Source organism: Conger conger, chromosome 6, assembly GCF_963514075.1.
Source record: "Conger conger chromosome 6, fConCon1.1, whole genome shotgun sequence".
NCBI classification, from domain to species: domain Eukaryota; kingdom Metazoa; phylum Chordata; class Actinopteri; order Anguilliformes; family Congridae; genus Conger; species Conger conger.
In genome coordinates this window covers 32210857-32228575 of record NC_083765.1, presented here as the reverse complement: position 1 = coordinate 32228575, position 17719 = coordinate 32210857, and the positions used below count along the sequence as shown (strand labels likewise).

At 41.8% G+C, this 17719-nt stretch overlaps 2 protein-coding genes across 5 annotated transcripts; both read left to right on the top strand.

Annotated features, from left to right (window-relative positions):
• The first annotated feature begins 3067 nt into the window (after positions 1-3067).
• pomk (protein O-mannose kinase) lies at positions 3068-5570 on the top strand. Of its 4 annotated transcripts, none has more exons than XM_061246209.1 (3): positions 3068-3192; positions 3872-4173; positions 4717-5570. In XM_061246209.1, exons 2-3 carry the CDS (start codon positions 3907-3909, stop codon positions 5488-5490), a joined length of 1041 nt encoding a protein of 346 aa, XP_061102193.1. In that variant the 5' UTR covers positions 3068-3192; positions 3872-3906; the 3' UTR covers positions 5491-5570. The 4 variants fall into 4 exon arrangements, with proteins under 4 accessions (XP_061102193.1, XP_061102197.1, XP_061102194.1 ...); XM_061246213.1 differs by having other exon boundaries at positions 3078-3192; positions 3890-4173; XM_061246210.1 differs by having other exon boundaries at positions 3145-3270.
• Positions 5571-7795: 2225 nt separating this feature from the next.
• Positions 7796-16666, top strand: wdr32 (WD repeat domain 32). The gene is made up of 7 exons (XM_061245514.1): positions 7796-8516; positions 9621-9734; positions 10306-10503; positions 11148-11350; positions 12007-12096; positions 13257-13402; positions 14110-16666. Exons 1-7 carry the CDS (start codon positions 8068-8070, stop codon positions 14479-14481), a joined length of 1572 nt encoding a protein of 523 aa, XP_061101498.1. The 5' UTR covers positions 7796-8067; the 3' UTR covers positions 14482-16666.
• The last annotated feature ends 1053 nt before the right edge of the window (positions 16667-17719 follow it).

The window sequence follows — 17719 nt, the reverse complement described above, 5'->3', positions numbered from 1 at the left end:
TTTTTCTCCTGTTTTATTAATATATTAATAAACTAATAGTGATACACATGTCATGTATAAAGGGTGGGTATATATTACAAAAAGATTCGGCTAATATTTTGTGTTGCTTTTTGGTTGCCATTTTGAAGTAACTGGAAATTAATTGGCTGGGCCATTCATGCCAAAGACAGGTCCTGGGTTCCTTCTCAGATCACTTTTTGTGGTGTTTGTAAGAAAGCCATTAATTTAATTAATATTTCATATTTCCTCTTATATTAAAGGGCATGAGTAAGCATTTTTAATTCTGTATTAATTATATTTTAATTACTATAACTCTCCCAGTCACTGTCTTAATCATCAGCTCATTTTCATAGTAATATATACACTATATATGTGACCAATTTATTAGGTAGACCTGAACACCAGCTTGTTAATGCAAATAGTTAATCAGCCAATCGTGTGGCAGTCACTATATGCATAAAAGCATGCAGGAGGTTCAGCTGTTTTTCTGACCAAATGTCAGAATGGGGAAGAAATGTGATCTAGATTACTTTGACTGAGGGATGATTGTTAGTGCCAGACAGAGTGGTTTCACAGAAACTGCTGATCTCCTGGAATTTTGCACAACAGTCTTTAGTTTGCAGAGAATGGTGCCAAGAACATCCAGAGAGCAGCAGTTCTTTGGGCAGAAACGCATTGTTAATGAGGGAGGTAAGAGGAGATGGGCCAGACTGGTCAAAGCTGACAGGAAGGTGACAGCAACGCAAATAACCACACATTACAACAGTGGTATACAGAATAGCATCTCTGAACACACAACGCGTCAAACCTCTAAGTGGATAGGATATAGCAGCAGGAGACTTAATACATACTCAGTGAGCACTTTATAATGCATTTATGAGACTTATTTTTGAGTTCTGCTCAAACCACCCTGTTTGGCACCAACAATTATTCCACAGTCAAGGACTTTCTGTACCATGATTCCATCTCTTAACATAATCCACTTTATTCCTGTCTGAATCAAGTCGAAACATGCACATAGAGGAAGTCTGTCTGCTTTCCTTTAAAAAAAAAAAAAAAAAAAATATATATATATATATATATATATATATATATATATATATATATGTATGTATATATATACATAAAACCACATGACCTTCCCAAAAACTGGCAGTGAATCATTACTCTTCCACATAATACACATAAAATTGTGCTTTTATGTTTTGAGCATTGCATATACATTGACAATACATTACAAAAGCCATAATGTTTTACTGAATAAGAGAATTCCCTTGGAACTAGGAAAAGAGAAACAGAAGAACTGGCAGCAGTTAGAAAATCACACCAGACGCACCCCATTTCCTTTCACCAGTGCTACTGTCCTTTGCTTATTTAGATGCACTGTAATTGACTTTGCTGACACCCTAACCTGCTTCAGTACCTCCATTTTTCTACTTCAATTTTAGCTGCAATCCTGGTCCTAGTCCTGGAGTGCCATATGATCTGCTATCTTTGTTGATACTCTGCACTTGATTAATCAATAAAAGCAGTTGATTACACAGTTAACTCACTTCACTTACACAAACCAGCAGAGCCTGTGATGGGCCTGTGTATGAGAATGGATGCAAGACAGTAGAGCTGTGAAACAGTTGTATAGTTAATTCGTTAATTTAATTCACAAATGTATTACATACACACACAAGAAACGGCAGCACTGAAAGAAAATGACACAAAGGCAATTTTGGACGAAGTAGGCTCTTACGAACGTCACGTTAAGGACTAAACTTGGCCTTCCAAAGGTTAGGCTATGGGCTATAAGCTTGAGAGTAGTGCCATCTTCCATTTCATTATTAATTCATATTTAATACTTTACCTACTTCATGCATTCATAATGTTTTCAATATATATATTTTGGTTTAAGTCATGAATAAGCCTGTAATGAACAGTAAAGTTGCTTGATATAATTAGTTGTTTACAATAAATTCGGTTGTAACCTGTCTCTGAAGCGACAAATTTGCAGATTTGACATTTAGGCTAAATTATTTAATTAAAAGGGAACGGTAAATTTCCGGTCATGGAAAGCATGAGCCAACTATGGAAGTCTCATTTTAATAAAATCAAGAAAACACAAGGGACTTTTTCACAAATCGCCACGAGATGGAGACAAAAAGAACATGGTCGACGATCGAGTTCAGTGGAATACGTTTTTGCTTAAGAATTGCTTCCGGTTGAGAAATTTTAAATGAGAGCAAATCATTAATTCATTAATTTATTCATTCATTCATTCATTCATTCATTCATTAACCTAACCCGCTTATCCTGAACAGGGTCGCAGGAGCCTATCCCAGCATACATCGGGCGAAAGGCAGGAATACACCCTGGACAGATCGCCAGTCCATCGCAGGGCACACACACCATTCACTCACACACTCATACCTACGGGCAATTTAGACTTTCCAATCAGCCTAACCTGCATTTCTTTGGACTGTGGGAGGAAACCGGAGTACCCGGAGGAAACCCACACAGACACGGGGAGAACATGCAAACTCCCCACAGAGAGGCCCTGGCCGACGGGGATTCGAACCCAAGACCTCCTTGCTGTGAGGCGGCAGGGCTACCCACTGCACCATCCGTGCCGCCTGAGAGCAAATCAAATGTGGCAAAAAAAATAAAAAATAGAAATTTAAAGAAGTATCAAGACAAAATGTTTTAATGGTAATAGAAGAGAGTGGTATTGACTAGATTACGGCTGTGACATGTATTAAACAAAACACGAAAATAGCAGCAAAACACCACACAGTGTGAACAAGAGGAGTCGGTGGAACCTGTAATTATGGTGTGTAGGGAGTATGAAACTCAGGTGATGAGGGCTAAATTGAGGGGAAAACGAACCAAGTATTTACATTAAAGAGAATATTGGGTGAAGTGGAATACATCGAGTTTCGTGCACCTTTTTAAGAGAGACTCTTATTTCTTAGGATTTTGGAATGCACAAAAAATTTAAATATAAAGATGATTAATAACGGGAATATTGGTAATTTATTTATAGGGCAAGTTAATGTAGTCTCTGATCCACACTCCGGAGCAGAAGGTGGCGGTAATGCACCACAAAGTTGTATGACAACTGCCGCAAAACAACAAAAATAAGAAGAGTAACGTTCAGTTTTTTCCTGAAAGCAACTGCGATTGCGGAACGCTGATAATTGTAAAGTTGAGTATGGAGCTGCTTTCCAATTTCATGAGTTTTGAGAAGACTAGCACTATCCTGCCTATAATGCTGGTATAAAAGTAAGAACGTGGTTATGGAAAACAGAACAACATGCGTGTGTGTATTAAGCAGGAAGCGTTTATCTAAGGATTAACGTTAGCTAAGTTACTAAAGGTGCCAGTGTAATTTGTCTGCTTGTCCCATACGGCTACAAGTAGAGTAACTTAAAGTTAAAATAAATGGCCTAAAATATGAACCGTAACGTAGCTTTTTCGCTAGGTTAACCGTATTAAGAACGTATTGACGTTAGATGTCAGACTATACACACTTTTAAACTAGGCTTACTTGTTTTATAGCTTACTGCTATTATTTCATTTCATAGATGTTTCATTTCAGTTTCTAGAGACCAGCATTTCGATTTTATCACGATTTGTGTCTTTTAACGTTAATTCGCTGGTGATCTTTAAAGCAATAAGGACTTGGTGTATTCTGGCTAACTGATTAACTATGTTTAGCCTACATAAGGTGTTTTACAACAGCTGGTGAAACTATGCATGTAGCCAGAATATGACATGGCATCTAGGTTGCTAACGTTAACGTTACAGTAATGTCTGTGTCGAACGTGGCTAGAGTGTATGCTACATGCATAGATAAATGCCTAAACTAAGGTTTGTGTCTTAGTCTGCGTGTGTTAATCAGGTGACGATGCCACCACGATGGCGAAGGGCGTGAGCAGTGCCAGTCGGAGTGTGCCCATTGTGCTGGTGTGTTTGGGCGCACTGCTATTCGCCAATGTCCTCATCTACTTTTACATCGAGTCCCTGTACCAGATCAGTGAGACGCACGTGTCTCCCCATGGTGACTGTCCGCCGAGACACTTCAAAATGGGCACCATGAAGAATTGTTCTCCCTGGCTACAGTGCCCTGCTGTGCGCATGGAGGTGCGCAAGTTAAAGATGATTGGCCAGGGAGCTGTGAAGCAGGTATGACATATTGTTTAAAGACTTCTACCAGGACAGCCCTCATATTTTATGTGTTCCTACGTTTAAGAAACCCTTAAGCAGCTTTGATCTGTCTTTGTACTGTACATCAGGTTTTCTCAGCCTTTACCCTGAGGGCACATAATACCTGTTTGCCTTTGTTTAACTATAGGCTTCACTGTGCTCACTACATGCTGATAGCAAGTTTATAGAATACTTATACCAGCAGTTATTGTGATATCTTGTTCTCACTTCCACTTTAGGTGTACACTATTAATGCAAAGTCTCTGCATCAGAGGGTCTGTTAAATTGTAACTGATGTGGGACCAGGACCAGATTTAAGGATCTTTCTTTGATTAGATGTATTTTTCCCTAAGGCTCATTCCCTTTATTGGTTGAGATTAGATAGACTGTTCTGTTTGACAGCTGAATGACTCTTTGGTTTATTCTTTTTGTTCTCATTTATGAGGTTCAGTTTGCTCATTTATGGCGTTCTCTTGAAATACCATCTACACAGTGATAAGCATTTTTTAAATGTTATAACAGGTCTTCCTGTCTGAATGGAAGGGCCACAAAGTGGCGGTGTCCAAGCTGTCGACGCTGGAGTACCAAGAGGATTTTCTGCACGGGTTGGCCATGCTGCAAGCACTGCAAGGCCCCCACGTGGTGCTCCTGGTTGGGTTGTGTGTGGAAGACCACACTTTCGTCACTGAGTACCATCCGCTGGGCTCTCTGCTCAACCTGGACTCTGTGCTGGAGCAGGAGAAGTACCGCAAGCTGGACACCTGGCAGACCCGCCTGCGCCTGGCCCTGGAGTACGTCTCGGCCCTGCATTACCTCCACAACAGCCCTGTGGGCACGCGTGTCATGTGTGACTCCAACGACCTGGGCAAGACCCTCTCCCAGTTCCTGCTGACCAGCGACTTCCACCTGGTGGCCAACGACCTGGACGCCCTGCCAGCCGTGGAGAGGGCCCGGGGCGGACTGGTCAAGTGCGGCAGCCGGGAGCTCCAGGGCGAGTTTGTGGCCCCCGAGCAGCTGTGGCCCCACGGTGAGGGCATGCCCTTCTCAGACGAGCTCATGCCCGGGTATGACGAGAAGACGGATGTGTGGAAGGTTCCGGAAGTGGCGCGCTTCCTGCTGGGGAGGGTGCCGGGCGGAGACGTGGCCCATTTCCACCTCTTTCAGATCCACAGCCAGTGCAAGAGGAAGGATCCGGCCAGCCGGCCCTCTGCCCGCGATGTGCTGGGCGTGTACAGGACGGTCTATGCCAACATGATGAAAGATAACCCCAGCCCCGGCTCCAGAGACATGCTCTGAATCCTCTCCACCCCTTCCAAATGCCAATTTCCCTGTACTGAGATCCTACTGACCCGAAATTAAAGGATTTAATTAACTGACTTGTGCTTGTCCTTTTCGTAGCACTTTGTAAGTTTTGAAAATATGTAGAATTGATAAACTGCCGTGTCAATGTGCTTGGTGTCTAGTCAGGCACAGTCTAGATATCTGGTCAGTATCTGGTTTATGTTGTGTAACAGGGATAGTGTGCAAGGGCAGTGTAATGTATGTACACTGTACATTTACAATTTACAGTGGGGTGCAAACATGTGGGCACCCCTGCTTTATATTGAAACTCTACATGGTCGAAAGGAAACCTGAATTCTAAACGGTACAGAGTTAGACCTTTCTGCAAATTCTAAAGCAAGATTGCTTTTTATTTTCATTTTTTACTGTTTATAAATGCTAAAATGGCCATGTGCAAAATTTTGGGAACCCTTTTTTGATTATTATTTCTTGCTTTTTAAAAAGATGATTACTAAGGCCCAGACCCAGGTGATTTACTTGTTAGGGCTTCAATGAGTCAGGTAAGTATAATTCCACAGCTGAACTTTTTATTCTGAACTATGCCTTCTAAAAATAACCAAATGCAGTGGCTGTTCTGTCTGGTGTTAACAACCATGGGTTCCTCTAGTTGTCTAAGGAGAAATATTCAGAAGAACCCACACATCACTGCCAAAGAGCTACAAAAACAGAGTAGCAGACACCGGTCTAGCTGTTCACAAGACAACAATAGAGTTGCTAGAAAGCACAAACCTCAGCACAAAATTAAGCTTCTCAAGTATGCGAAAAAGAAGCCTGAAGTCTTTTGGTACAATGTGCTTTGGACTGACAAAACCAAAACTTTTTGGCCACCAAAGAAGGTAAAGCCAACTTTGCCAGCTATTAACCATGGAGGTGGATCAATCATGCTTTGGGGTTGTGTGGCAGCTGGGGGCACAGGAAATATTGTGCAAGTGGAAGGAAGAATGGATTCCACCAAATATTAAGAAATTCGAGAGGCTAATTTTCAAAATTCCAAGAGCAAGAATTTAAAGGCTTAGCTGGCTACAGGAAGCATTTACAAGCTGTTTTAGTTAAAGTACTGCACAGGGCCTTTTTCCTTTTTTATTATTTTGAAACGGAAAAAAAAAGTAATCTTGCTTTAAAATATATTGAATTGTGTCTTGTTTAACCTACCATTTAGAGGTCAAGTTCACTTCTGTTCACTTTGATATGAATTGCAAAAGGCTTTTTGACCTGGTGTACCCAGATATCTGCACATTGCTGTATGCTAGACATCTGTTTGTTGTGTCTAGATCTTGTGCAACTGTTGATACAAGACGGGTCTGTGAATGCTAGTGCGCCCATGCACTTGGCTGTCAGTGGTACAAAGTGCAAAAAGTTCTCCCATACTTTGAACTTAAGGCTTGTTGCTTTTAATTCCAGAAAGTCTTTGTAGTTGTAACTTTTAGCTGATAATGTTTCCCACTCCTGTTCCTGGAGATTACCCTGTAGATTTTCATTTCAAAACTAATTTGGCACACCTGATTCTTCTAATTAGCTGTTCAATGAGATATTTACCTGCTGAATGAGGTGTGCTTTGTTAGGGTTGGAATGAAAACCTACAAGACAGTTGATCTCTGGGAACAGGGTTAGGAAACACTACTTTAGTGAGACATTCATTGCTGCCTTATTACTCAAGTCCCGGATGTGTAATGCAATCACACATTTAAGTATGCTGAACAGTGTTTAATTAGGAAGTGACCATATAAAAAAGTTTCAATGGCTAGTGGGGGATAACATTTTTATGTTTTATGTGAAATGACAAAGGTTATGTTCATATAGAAATTAAGAATGTATCTTCCCACTGGGAACTGCTGGTGCAGTTTCAATGCAGTCTTAAGGCATCATCTTAAAAATTGCTTCAGGAGGTCAGTGAAGTGGGACAACTTACAATATTGTTAAAAACAGAGCATCTCAGGATAAATGAGATCTGTCATTGTCTTTTGAAACTACTTTAGGACCTTCTTACAAGTGGGAAGTGTGTGACAAGTGGAACAGACATTTCTGCATAATCATAATTCTCCGGATGGAGAATCTTGTAGCCGGTTAATCAGTATAGCTGAATATGTACATAAGAGACAAGAGACGATTGTCTCAGCTAACCAGGCGGTTTGTATTTCTAGCAAACAAACGAAATATTATATATAATGAAATATATGGGATGCAAGCAGAATACTTCATGCATTGCTTTGCTTTCCTCGTGCCCATGCTCGGGGTGGGGAGAGGAAGCGGAAATGTGTCGTTGACTGTTTTGCATGCTTTGAGAAAGTCACCACTAGGAGCGTTTTGTGTTGCAGCGTTCCTTTGTTTCGACACGCCCCTGACAACAGGCCGCGGAGACGGTACGCGGATCGGTGTATGCGGGCCTTTTCTTTGAAGTAAACCATAATGCAAGCAGACCCGGGCATGTGGCATTTTACCTGGTGTAGCTAAGCGACCAAAGCGGAGTCGTGCGTGGAAGGGTATAGCGCAGGCGCGAAGACGACAGTGAATATACTGCAGAATACGCACAGAATGAGCACGAGTCGTCAAAGCGACAGCGAAAATGCTGATGAAACTGAGGCAGACAGGCCGAGTAACAACATATCCAGGGAAGGCCTGGACAATGAGCAATTTGACGAGGAAGCGGACACCCGGCTGCAAGGGACAGTTCCTTTACGGGACAGGCACAACGCTGACCCCGAACAGAATAGCACCAGACCGGAGTTTACAAAAGATTCTAAAGCAAAGTCAACCAGTGCATCGGAGCTCAGAACAGAAGGTTCGGCCAGTGGCATCGGTAATTATGTGTTCCGATGGCTTCGAAAAAGGACAATTGGAACAGGACCTTTTGTGGACCCGGCTCGGGATAACTTCCGGACAATGACGAGTTTGTACAGTTCAATGAACCCTGCTGCGGATTCCGTCAACATAAGCACCCAAACTCACGGTGCAGTGTTCAATTTAGAGTACTCGCCGGATGGGTAAGACACGTTAGCTAAGATGCCGAAATGCGAACAATTTCGGGGTAAATGGACACAATAGAAAATATCCACGTATGGGCTATGTCATAAAACCAGTAGTGTGACATTTCCTTTAAGAACGAATTGAGTATACTTACTTTGAAGGTCTTATGTAACATGTCCCCAGACCTTGTTTACCCCCGTTTCGTATGTGCCAGGCGCGAACATTGGCATGCATCACATATATTGGGCAGACATTCCACTGCAATTTAAGCGATTTACAGTGAATCGCATGACTTATATTAGCTACAGTTCCGGACCTGACGAAAAACATTCAGACCAGAGTGTATGCTACTCCACTAAAACAGTATTGTTAGTTAACTATACTATGCAGAGCCGGAATACTTCTGTGAATATATAACGATTGCGCCCATAAAAAGCCTTGAAAGACCCATACAGCCTATTGGTAGAAGGTCAGAACGGTAATAAGGTTGGCAAGGCACACTAACGAACATATAATCTAATCATATGTATATATATATATATTTGTATATACCGAACATGCATTTATGGGTGCTTTCTTATGAGAACATACATACTCTATAAGATTACACACTCACCTTCTCTCATTGCCATCAATGTAGATAGCAGATTATGGTAACCAGAATGACCTCGTTAACCCTTGGTCCATCAGTGTTATATTGATAAATTGCCCATAATATATAACTATGCCTTCATACCAGCAGAAGGCTTTTTCTTTACGGGTTTGGTAATTGGTACTCTTGCATTGTAGGTTTGGGATGATGGCTTGGTTTCACTGTATAGAAACAGAAATATTAATTCCCTTTTAAAATTGTAACAATTTCCAATAGCAAAGATATATTACTACAGGTATGTGGAGCCAGGTAACTACAATAAAAAAAGTACTGTATACACACAGAACAAAAATAAGACACAAGTCTTGCGAAAGTAATTCGCTTTTGTAGTTATTAGCTCTTGCTCAAGGAGTGCTCAGGTAAATCAACGACAGGTTCTGCAACAGCAAAATGTTAAAATTGCATAGATCTGAATATTACCCCAGATATCTACCTGAAGGGAACTGGAGGTATCTTTTCTGTCCTCTAGGTCTGTGCTGACGGTGGCTTGCGAGCAGACAGAGGTCCTGCTCTTCGATCCCATCTCCTCCACACACATCAAAACCCTGGTGGAGGCACACGAAGACTGCGTCAATAACATCAGGTGGGTTTGCCCAGTGAAGTGATCTACCTGGCCTTTTCCATTGCAGGTGAAGTAAGCCAAAGTGATTTATCTGATTTGTCTGCCTTCAACATGTCACTCCTGGACTAAGATTCTGACCTTATTTTTTTATCTCAGGTTATCTTGGATGGTGTGCTTAGCTGCTACTGTAGGCTTTGAATACTGTCTCCAACAACAGTAATAGCAGCTAATTGGTGGCTGTTGTGGCAGGCTTTGTTGGAACTGCTTTAATGAAAATTGTATCTGGTTTCATTGCAGGTGCTAATTTGTTTTGGTCTTTGCCTACACCACTCTCTTTTTGTGGTTTTTATGTTGTTGTTTTCTTTGTCACACACAACCTGCAGGGAATACTTTGGTGGGATTCAATCAATTTGCGCTTAACTTTGACTAACTGCAGTCTGATTTACTAGCCTGAGTTTGTGAATAAAATGTGTAATGTTTGTATTTACTTGTAAGTCAAAGATAGGAACATTTCATTTGATTTCCTGCCTCACTATCATGTTGTCAAATTGCAAGCATTTTTTAATGAGGCTTTACCTTCTTGTATTATTAGATTTCTGGACAATCGGCTGTTTGCCACTTGCTCAGATGACACCACCATTGCATTGTGGGATTTACGGAAGATGAATTCCAAGGTGTGCTCGCTGCATGGGCACACCAGCTGGGTGAAGAACATCGAGTATGACACGAACACTCGACTCCTGGTCACTTCTGGCTTTGATGGAAATGTCATCACCTGGGACACCAACCGGTGAGAGACGGAATATTGGCTTTTTAGTTCAATTCAATTACATTTTATTAGTCTTTAGTAAAAAGTGCTATACAGTCACAAAGTTGCTTTACAGAATAATAGAAGGGGCACCACCAAAATACACCCAAATAGCAAGCACAAAAGGTTAAAAAAAAAGAATAATAATCACTGTTGGGAAGAAATCTTGGGAGGAACCCGGCTATAGAGGGGGAGCAAGGTGTAAAGTGAAGGTAGAATGGATATAACAGAAAAGTAATAAGAAACTATTTCACTAATCATTCACGACAGATGGTTTCACCACAGACAGATCTCCTCCTTTCATAATGCATACAAATGTGCTTTCATTTTTCACAAAACATAACCCACTATATTTTCACACATGCAATCCCCATCAAGTCATCTTCCCCGCTAGCTCATTTTTAAAGACGCACAGTTTCTGCTCAGGTCTACATTGGTCACCTCTCACATAATTTATAAACAGTGCTTTTTACAGGTTTATTTATGATATGACTCCAAACTGCACCGCTCCACTGGGCTATGGAATGATTATTACATCATTCTTTTGATAATTGATCTAGCCTTTGGAACCATTTCTTCCTTCTTTTGCTGTTGCTGTTTTTACAATCTCCCTCCCTCCTGTGCAGGTTCACAGAGGACGGCTGCCCGCACAAGAAGTTCTTTCACACCCGTTACCTAATGAGAATGCGGCTGACGCCTGACTGCTCCAAGATGCTCATCTCCACCTCCTCCGGCTACCTGCTGATTCTGCACGAGCTGGACCTGACCCAGTCCCTGGAGGTGGGCAGCTACCGCATCCTGCGGGCTCGCCGATCCACCCTCAACTCGGGTAAGGGTCGGCCCGCCCGTCTGCGATTCATCACACTCGGGCCTTTATGTTAGGGCCTGTGATGGATATTCAAGTCTTTCTCCACCTCTTTCTCCACCCCAGGGAGAAGCCTGGTTGTTTGTGTAATTTAGTGGGTTGTGTTGCCTCAGCTACTTATAAGAGATAAGGATTATTTATTACTAATAAAGAGAAAACGTTACGACCGGCAGGTCATTAACGTTAGGACCTGCTGGTTGAGACGTTGTCTCTGCATTACTGACTGGAAGCATTCATGAGCAGTGTGAGGATAATCCTAATCTCTTACAGTTTTATATACAGTATTTGCTTGCTCTGCACATGTCTATCTCCCTTTATCACCGCTACTTATCAGCACCATCGAGAGACTGGATCTGATATGCTGTGTAATGTACAAATGTTTCCCCCAATTGCTGATACAACAGCACACAAAATCTGCTGTGACTCAACATACCTCTCAAGTCCCACAGCTTGAGATACATCTCCTTAACATTGCACATCATATTGATAAAATCACGGTCTAAATTAGTTTGCTTGGTAGCAGCAGCATGGGTCTGCTCCCCATTAAGCTAAATCTCTGTTGGGTCCTAGTCTATGAGAGGTCACGATTAAATTTTTATTGGTTTTATTCCCGCCGTCAGAAGGCACCACCGCCAGCTCAAGGTCGGCAGGCACCCCTCGTCATGGCAACGACTCCAGTAAGGTCCACCCCCAGGCCTCACAGAGGGAAGGTGAGTGCCTTTCTCATTCTACTGTTTCAGGGAAGAATCACTGAAGACTGACCATATACGAATTTTAACGAATTTTACATTTTTATATATTATCCATATAGCTGACGCCATGGCAAACATGCACACTTGAATAAATTAAGGCCCAATCCATATATCGGTCGGTTGACAATATTGGCTGATATACTGTTGGGCCTCCGTTGATATATCTGTATCGGGGGAAATCCTGCCAATAAAATACCGATAAAGTCTCCTGAAATGTCAAGAAAGCACATTCATGGGCCTGACAACTATTTTGAATAATAGCCATACATAGAGGGCGTTACTTACTGACTTTGCTAATCTGGGGTGTCAGAGGGTCCATCTGACTGAGCTCTATGGTCCCATCTGTTATCACACTGGAGACATGACATGACGTACAGCGATACATCGTGTGACTGCACAGCGCACTTGAGGTGATTACAGTTGTATCCCAACTTTAGACAGTAACCAGCGATACTAGCAATGTGAGTACAATCGTTATGTCTGTTATCAAGGGTAGACAAAGCATGAACTCACTGGCACAAAGCTTTTGCACGTGGATTTGCTCTCCAGAAAGGACATATTTAGAGTCTCTGCAATCTCTTGCCATGAATGAGCCCGCTTTTGACAGATTTTATAATCATGCAAAGATGAATCATACACTTCTTCTGATAGTTTTTCACCTATCATCTCCATGTTCATCAAGTGAAAAACAAATTAGGAAGCAGAAAAATATTAACGATCACAACTTTGGTGTTCCCTGTGGTTGTCTTCCCATCCGGTGAGTAATATAGGTGCCCAACACTGAGAAAAAGACCATCTTTTTTTTTCCATTTAAAATTACATCATTTTTGTCAAGCGGGACTTGTTGAAAACATTATGTGAATAAGTATGAATTAGGCTTTATAAGTGAGTCACAAAGCAGTCCAGTGAGAGGAGGATCCCTTTTTCAGCATGATAGAGAATGACTGGCTGATGCATCGACATTGAGAATGATAGGTTGACATAATGTAGCGGATAATTGGTTGATTCTTGCTGATGGAAGCTGATTGGTTAAGCTGGGCAGATGGAAGCAGGTCTGTTGAGGGTGATTGGGCTGGTGTGGGTCAATCAAATGTTATTTTCCCGCCCTCTTCCTTCAGGCGGATCTCCAAGGAACAGCCTGGAGGTTCTGACCCCTGAGATCCCCGGGGAGAAGGACAGAGGGAACTGCATCACCTCCCTGCAACTGCACCCCAAGGGCTGGGCCTCGCTCATCCGCTGCTCCAGCAACATGGACGACCAGGAGGTGGGCACGCCAACCACTTCATAAACCCAGGCAGCCTATGGGCAGACCTGGGTCTAATACGTCATTGTTTTGGATTCAAATACTTTTGTACTCTTACCTGAGCGTGTATGGTGTATTGGAACTCATCAAATACTCTTACAAAAAAAAAAATTGAGCACAGATCAAAAAGATCAATTGAGCACAGAAAAGTTTTTCTGTACAAAACAATTATGTATTTGACCCAGGTCTGCCTACAAGCCGCTGAATATCTATTCACTCTGAGAACTGACCCTGTAGATTTGCATCAAGATCAGATTGATGGCCAGCCTGCTCAAACTACTGAATGATTGTGGTCCTTCTGGTCTGTCTGCAGGAAAATTGGCAGCACTTTACTTGCTTTGTTCTGAGATTGTTTGCCAAAAGGTTTGGTTTGCAAAGATAGATTTATTTGTTGCAATGTATATTCAGATGTGACACTGCATGTGTTTAGTGAGGTGATTGTTTATCAGTGAAGTGTCGTTAAATCAAAATTGTTATAAAGGTCTTTGAAGTAATACTCAAGTCCGGGGTTGCGCATCTCCCACCCTGGAGAGCCGATGTGTTTTCTGGTTATTGGTGTGATTCAGTGCTTAAGATGTGATTCACAGCTCAAGAGCATGCTGGGTCGTGTAGTTGAGTTACAAAGATGATGCACCGGTAACCGATAAACCTGCCCGTCTCCTCCGCAGTGGACCTGCGTGTACGAGTTCCAGGAGGGGGCCCCGACGCGGCCGCCCGTCTCCCCGCGCTGCTCCCTCCGTCTCACCCACTACATCGAGGAGGCCAACGTGGGCCGGGGCTACATCAAGGAGCTGTGCTTCAGCCCTGACGGCCGGCTCATCTGCTCGCCCTACGGCTACGGTGTCCGCCTGCTGGCGTTCGACGAGCGCTGCGGTGAGCTGTCGGACTGTCCGCGGGCCAGCACCAGCTGCCTGCGCGAGGTGCGCTCCGTCTACTCCCACAGTGACGTGGTGCTCACCACTAAGTTCTCCCCCACCCACTGCCAGCTGGCCTCCGGCTGCCTCAGCGGACAGGTGTCCCTCTACCAGCCCAAGTTCTAGAGTCCCACGGCCTCTACGGCAACGAGGCTCAGCCAGGGCTTGAAGATTGACTTGAAGAGCCGGAAGAATGGGTGGATGTAGTGGGGTGGGGTGGTGTCGGACGCCTGAGACTTCATCCCTGAGGTGGTGCCCGTCTGAGGGCTTAAGCAAAAGATGTCCTCCCCTCCCCCTACCCTCACTGGAACACCAATAAAATCTTCCCGGCGTTGTCTCTGAATTATGCTTTTCCCCTTCAGCTGCTTCTGTAGTGCACAGTTTGGGGGGGTGTTTGGGGCTAGCATTCTTTTTGTTTAGTTTTTTTTTCCCGGTTACTTTTCCGGAACTTTCCAGAGGTCTCATGAAAGGAAAGGTGCCAACTTCACGCTGGTGACACTAAATGAGTAGGAAGAGTAATTTTAAGGAGGAACTTACCCAGCATCCTCTGCATAAACATAGAACATTGCTCTAAAATAATGCTGGCTTGCTCTATCTGCCTTCCACAGGAAACTAGGAAGACGAGGGAACGGTAATAGATTTAAAAAATGGTTCCCCTTTATCCCTGCCAGTGTAGGTCACTTTGGACAGTATTGTGGAGCCAGTGGGCATTAAGGGATTCTGTGACCGCGTGGTCTCCTGCAGCTGTTACATGTACTGGAACCCCACCCCCACCCGCCACTCAATGCCTTTCCTGCCGATGTTGCATATAACTGCTGCATTGCTCTGTGTGCACCGTGTGTTCTGCCCACTTTATTTTTCACCTTGTCATTAGTTTATACTTTTTTTTTTTTTTAAGTCAAGTTCAAGTTCCCAGAGCCATTTTTTTTTTAAATGTATCAAAAGTTTATATATTTTATGAATGTTCAGGACACTATTCTATACACTATTTGCATTTTACACCGCTTGTATTTTAAATACAGTGCACAGACCTGTCCATCATGTCTTGTCTTCATTCATTTCAAACTGGATGGTGTGAGTGAATGTTTAGTGTGCTTATGCTGTACTGAGATGACTGCATGGTATTAGTGGTTTAGCAGACACTATCTTGTCTTGCAAGAGGGGTCATTCTGTGAAAATCAACCAGAGGTGTGGGAGTTGCCAACTTCAATTTTGCTCACACTTTGTGTAAATGTTCTTTATATATTCAATAAAGAACATGCAAAACATTAGCCTCATTGGATTTGTCATTCTAGAGATATTGGCTCTTAAAAAGATATTATTTTTCAATATTTGATGGCATACTACAACAGCACCACTTGGTGTATGACTTCCAAACTTCCCGAGACTAGTAGATATTTTGGTTACGAACAGCCACAAGGAAAATTAAGTCAAATATTCCTATCAAAATGAAACTATGTAGTTAAAATGGTATAATAGCCTTATTTATGCTGTCGCAATAACAAATACATTTTTACATGTCTTGATCAGTTCAAACAGGACCTCAATTTACAGGTACATTTACATACAAGTAACATCAAAAATGTGGTCAAATTATAGTCTTTGGTCTAAAACAATGGCAAAGCCTCTTTTGCATTTCTGTATTTAGTTTTAGCCTTTTCACATTGATATAAAATAATACAACTTTTTTTTTGTTCATAATTGGAAACTAAAATCAACACAAACCCCAATTTCCACTTGTGAATGACTTTCTGGGGACCAGTCCCCCAATATCCCTAGATGACAAATCAAATGAGGCTAATGTTTTGGATGTTATTTATTGAATATATAAAGAACATTTACACAAATCTTGAGCAAAATTGGAGTGGGCAGCTCCCACACCTCTGGTTGATGTGTTATGGAATGACCCGGAAAACGTTTTGCATAGAGCCTTGTTTTCAGTGCATCACTGTCCTGATAACTCACACAGCTTTGTGCTAATAACGTGCCTAATTGTGCTACTAAGCACTCTGGAGTATTTCACAACAGAAAATAATGAGGCTATTTTTAGATATTTTAGCTGAGTATTAAGACTATACATGAAATGGCTATAGTCTTATCACAGCTTAATTGTCCATGTAGCCTGACCTTATATTAACTCATTCACACTGACAGCTTTTACTATTCTATGGGCATGAATTGCTGTAGTACAAAAAGAGAAGTCAGGATAAATAAATGGTGTCTATTGCAGTCATTTTTGGCCAAGATGTGATATAAGCCTAGTTTTGTATTGGCTTCAAATTATATATAAAAGCCCTACATTCTGTTTGTTTATCTGGGTTGGTGTCAGTTCCATTCTAATTCAACCTGAACTTCTGAACTGAATTAAAATATTTTGATTTACCTCAGCTGGATATTTTCTGAAGCCTTTCAGGACAAATAACTGGTTAAACTGCAGTGCTAGACATGGGATTTGAACCTGCATCTTCCTTGTAACAGGTTTATTGTCTATTGCAGTCATTTTTGGCCAAGATGTGATATAAGCCTAGTTTTGTATTGGCTTCAAATTATATATAAAAGCCCTACATTCTGTTTGTTTATCTGGGTTGGTGTCAGTTCCATTCTAATTCAACCTGAACTTCTGAACTGAATTAAAATATTTTGATTTACCTCAGCTGGATATTTTCTGAAGCCTTTCAGGACAAATAACTGGTTAAACTGCAGTGCTAGACATGGGATTTGAACCTGCATCTTCCTTGTAACAGGTTAGAGTTCACAGATCACTAACCACTATGCCATACGTTTGGCCAGATTCTCTTGACACTTTTGACTTTTGTTACCAGATTCATTAATTGATTCCTTACTCCTCACTCAGTGGTTTTTTGTTGCATCTGATCTCTTAGGTCAATTAGAAGAAGTTATTCCAAAATGTTTTCCTTTCAATTTTCATTTGAATTATTTCACGTCTCAGTCTATAATTTAATAAACACTAAATTCTGGTGAAATATGACTTAACAAGTGTAATTGACATTCATGTAATTAACAGAGAATATACACACAATGAGCACTTTATTAGGTATTTATTACTTATTTTTTAATTAATTATTCTGCTGTTGTAGCCTATCTATTTAGAGGTTTGAAGCATTATGTGTTCAGAGATACTCTTCTCAAACCACCCTGTCTGGCACCAACAATCATTCCACGGTCAAAGTCACAAAGATCACACTTCTTCCCCATTCTGAGATTTGGTCTGAAAAACAGCTTACACTCTTGACCACGTCTGCCTGCTTTTATGCATTTAGTTGCTGCCACATGATTGGCTAATTAAATATTTGCATGAACAAGCTGGTGTACAGGTCTAGTGGTCACTGAATGTACATTGTAT

Excerpts from the sequence above, each read along its gene's own strand:
- pomk (XM_061246209.1), top strand. The coding sequence starts at position 3,907 with ATGGCGAAGGGCGTGAGCAGTGCCAGTCGGAGTGTGCCCATTGTGCTG. Across the intron at positions 4,174-4,716 it reads GCCAGGGAGCTGTGAAGCAG|GTCTTCCTGTCTGAATGGAA; the intron begins GTATGACATATT and ends ATGTTATAACAG.
- wdr32 (XM_061245514.1), top strand. The coding sequence starts at position 8,068 with ATGAGCACGAGTCGTCAAAGCGACAGCGAAAATGCTGATGAAACTGAG. Across the intron at positions 9,735-10,305 it reads GACTGCGTCAATAACATCAG|ATTTCTGGACAATCGGCTGT; the intron begins GTGGGTTTGCCC and ends TTGTATTATTAG. Across the intron at positions 12,097-13,256 it reads CCAGGCCTCACAGAGGGAAG|GCGGATCTCCAAGGAACAGC; the intron begins GTGAGTGCCTTT and ends CTCTTCCTTCAG.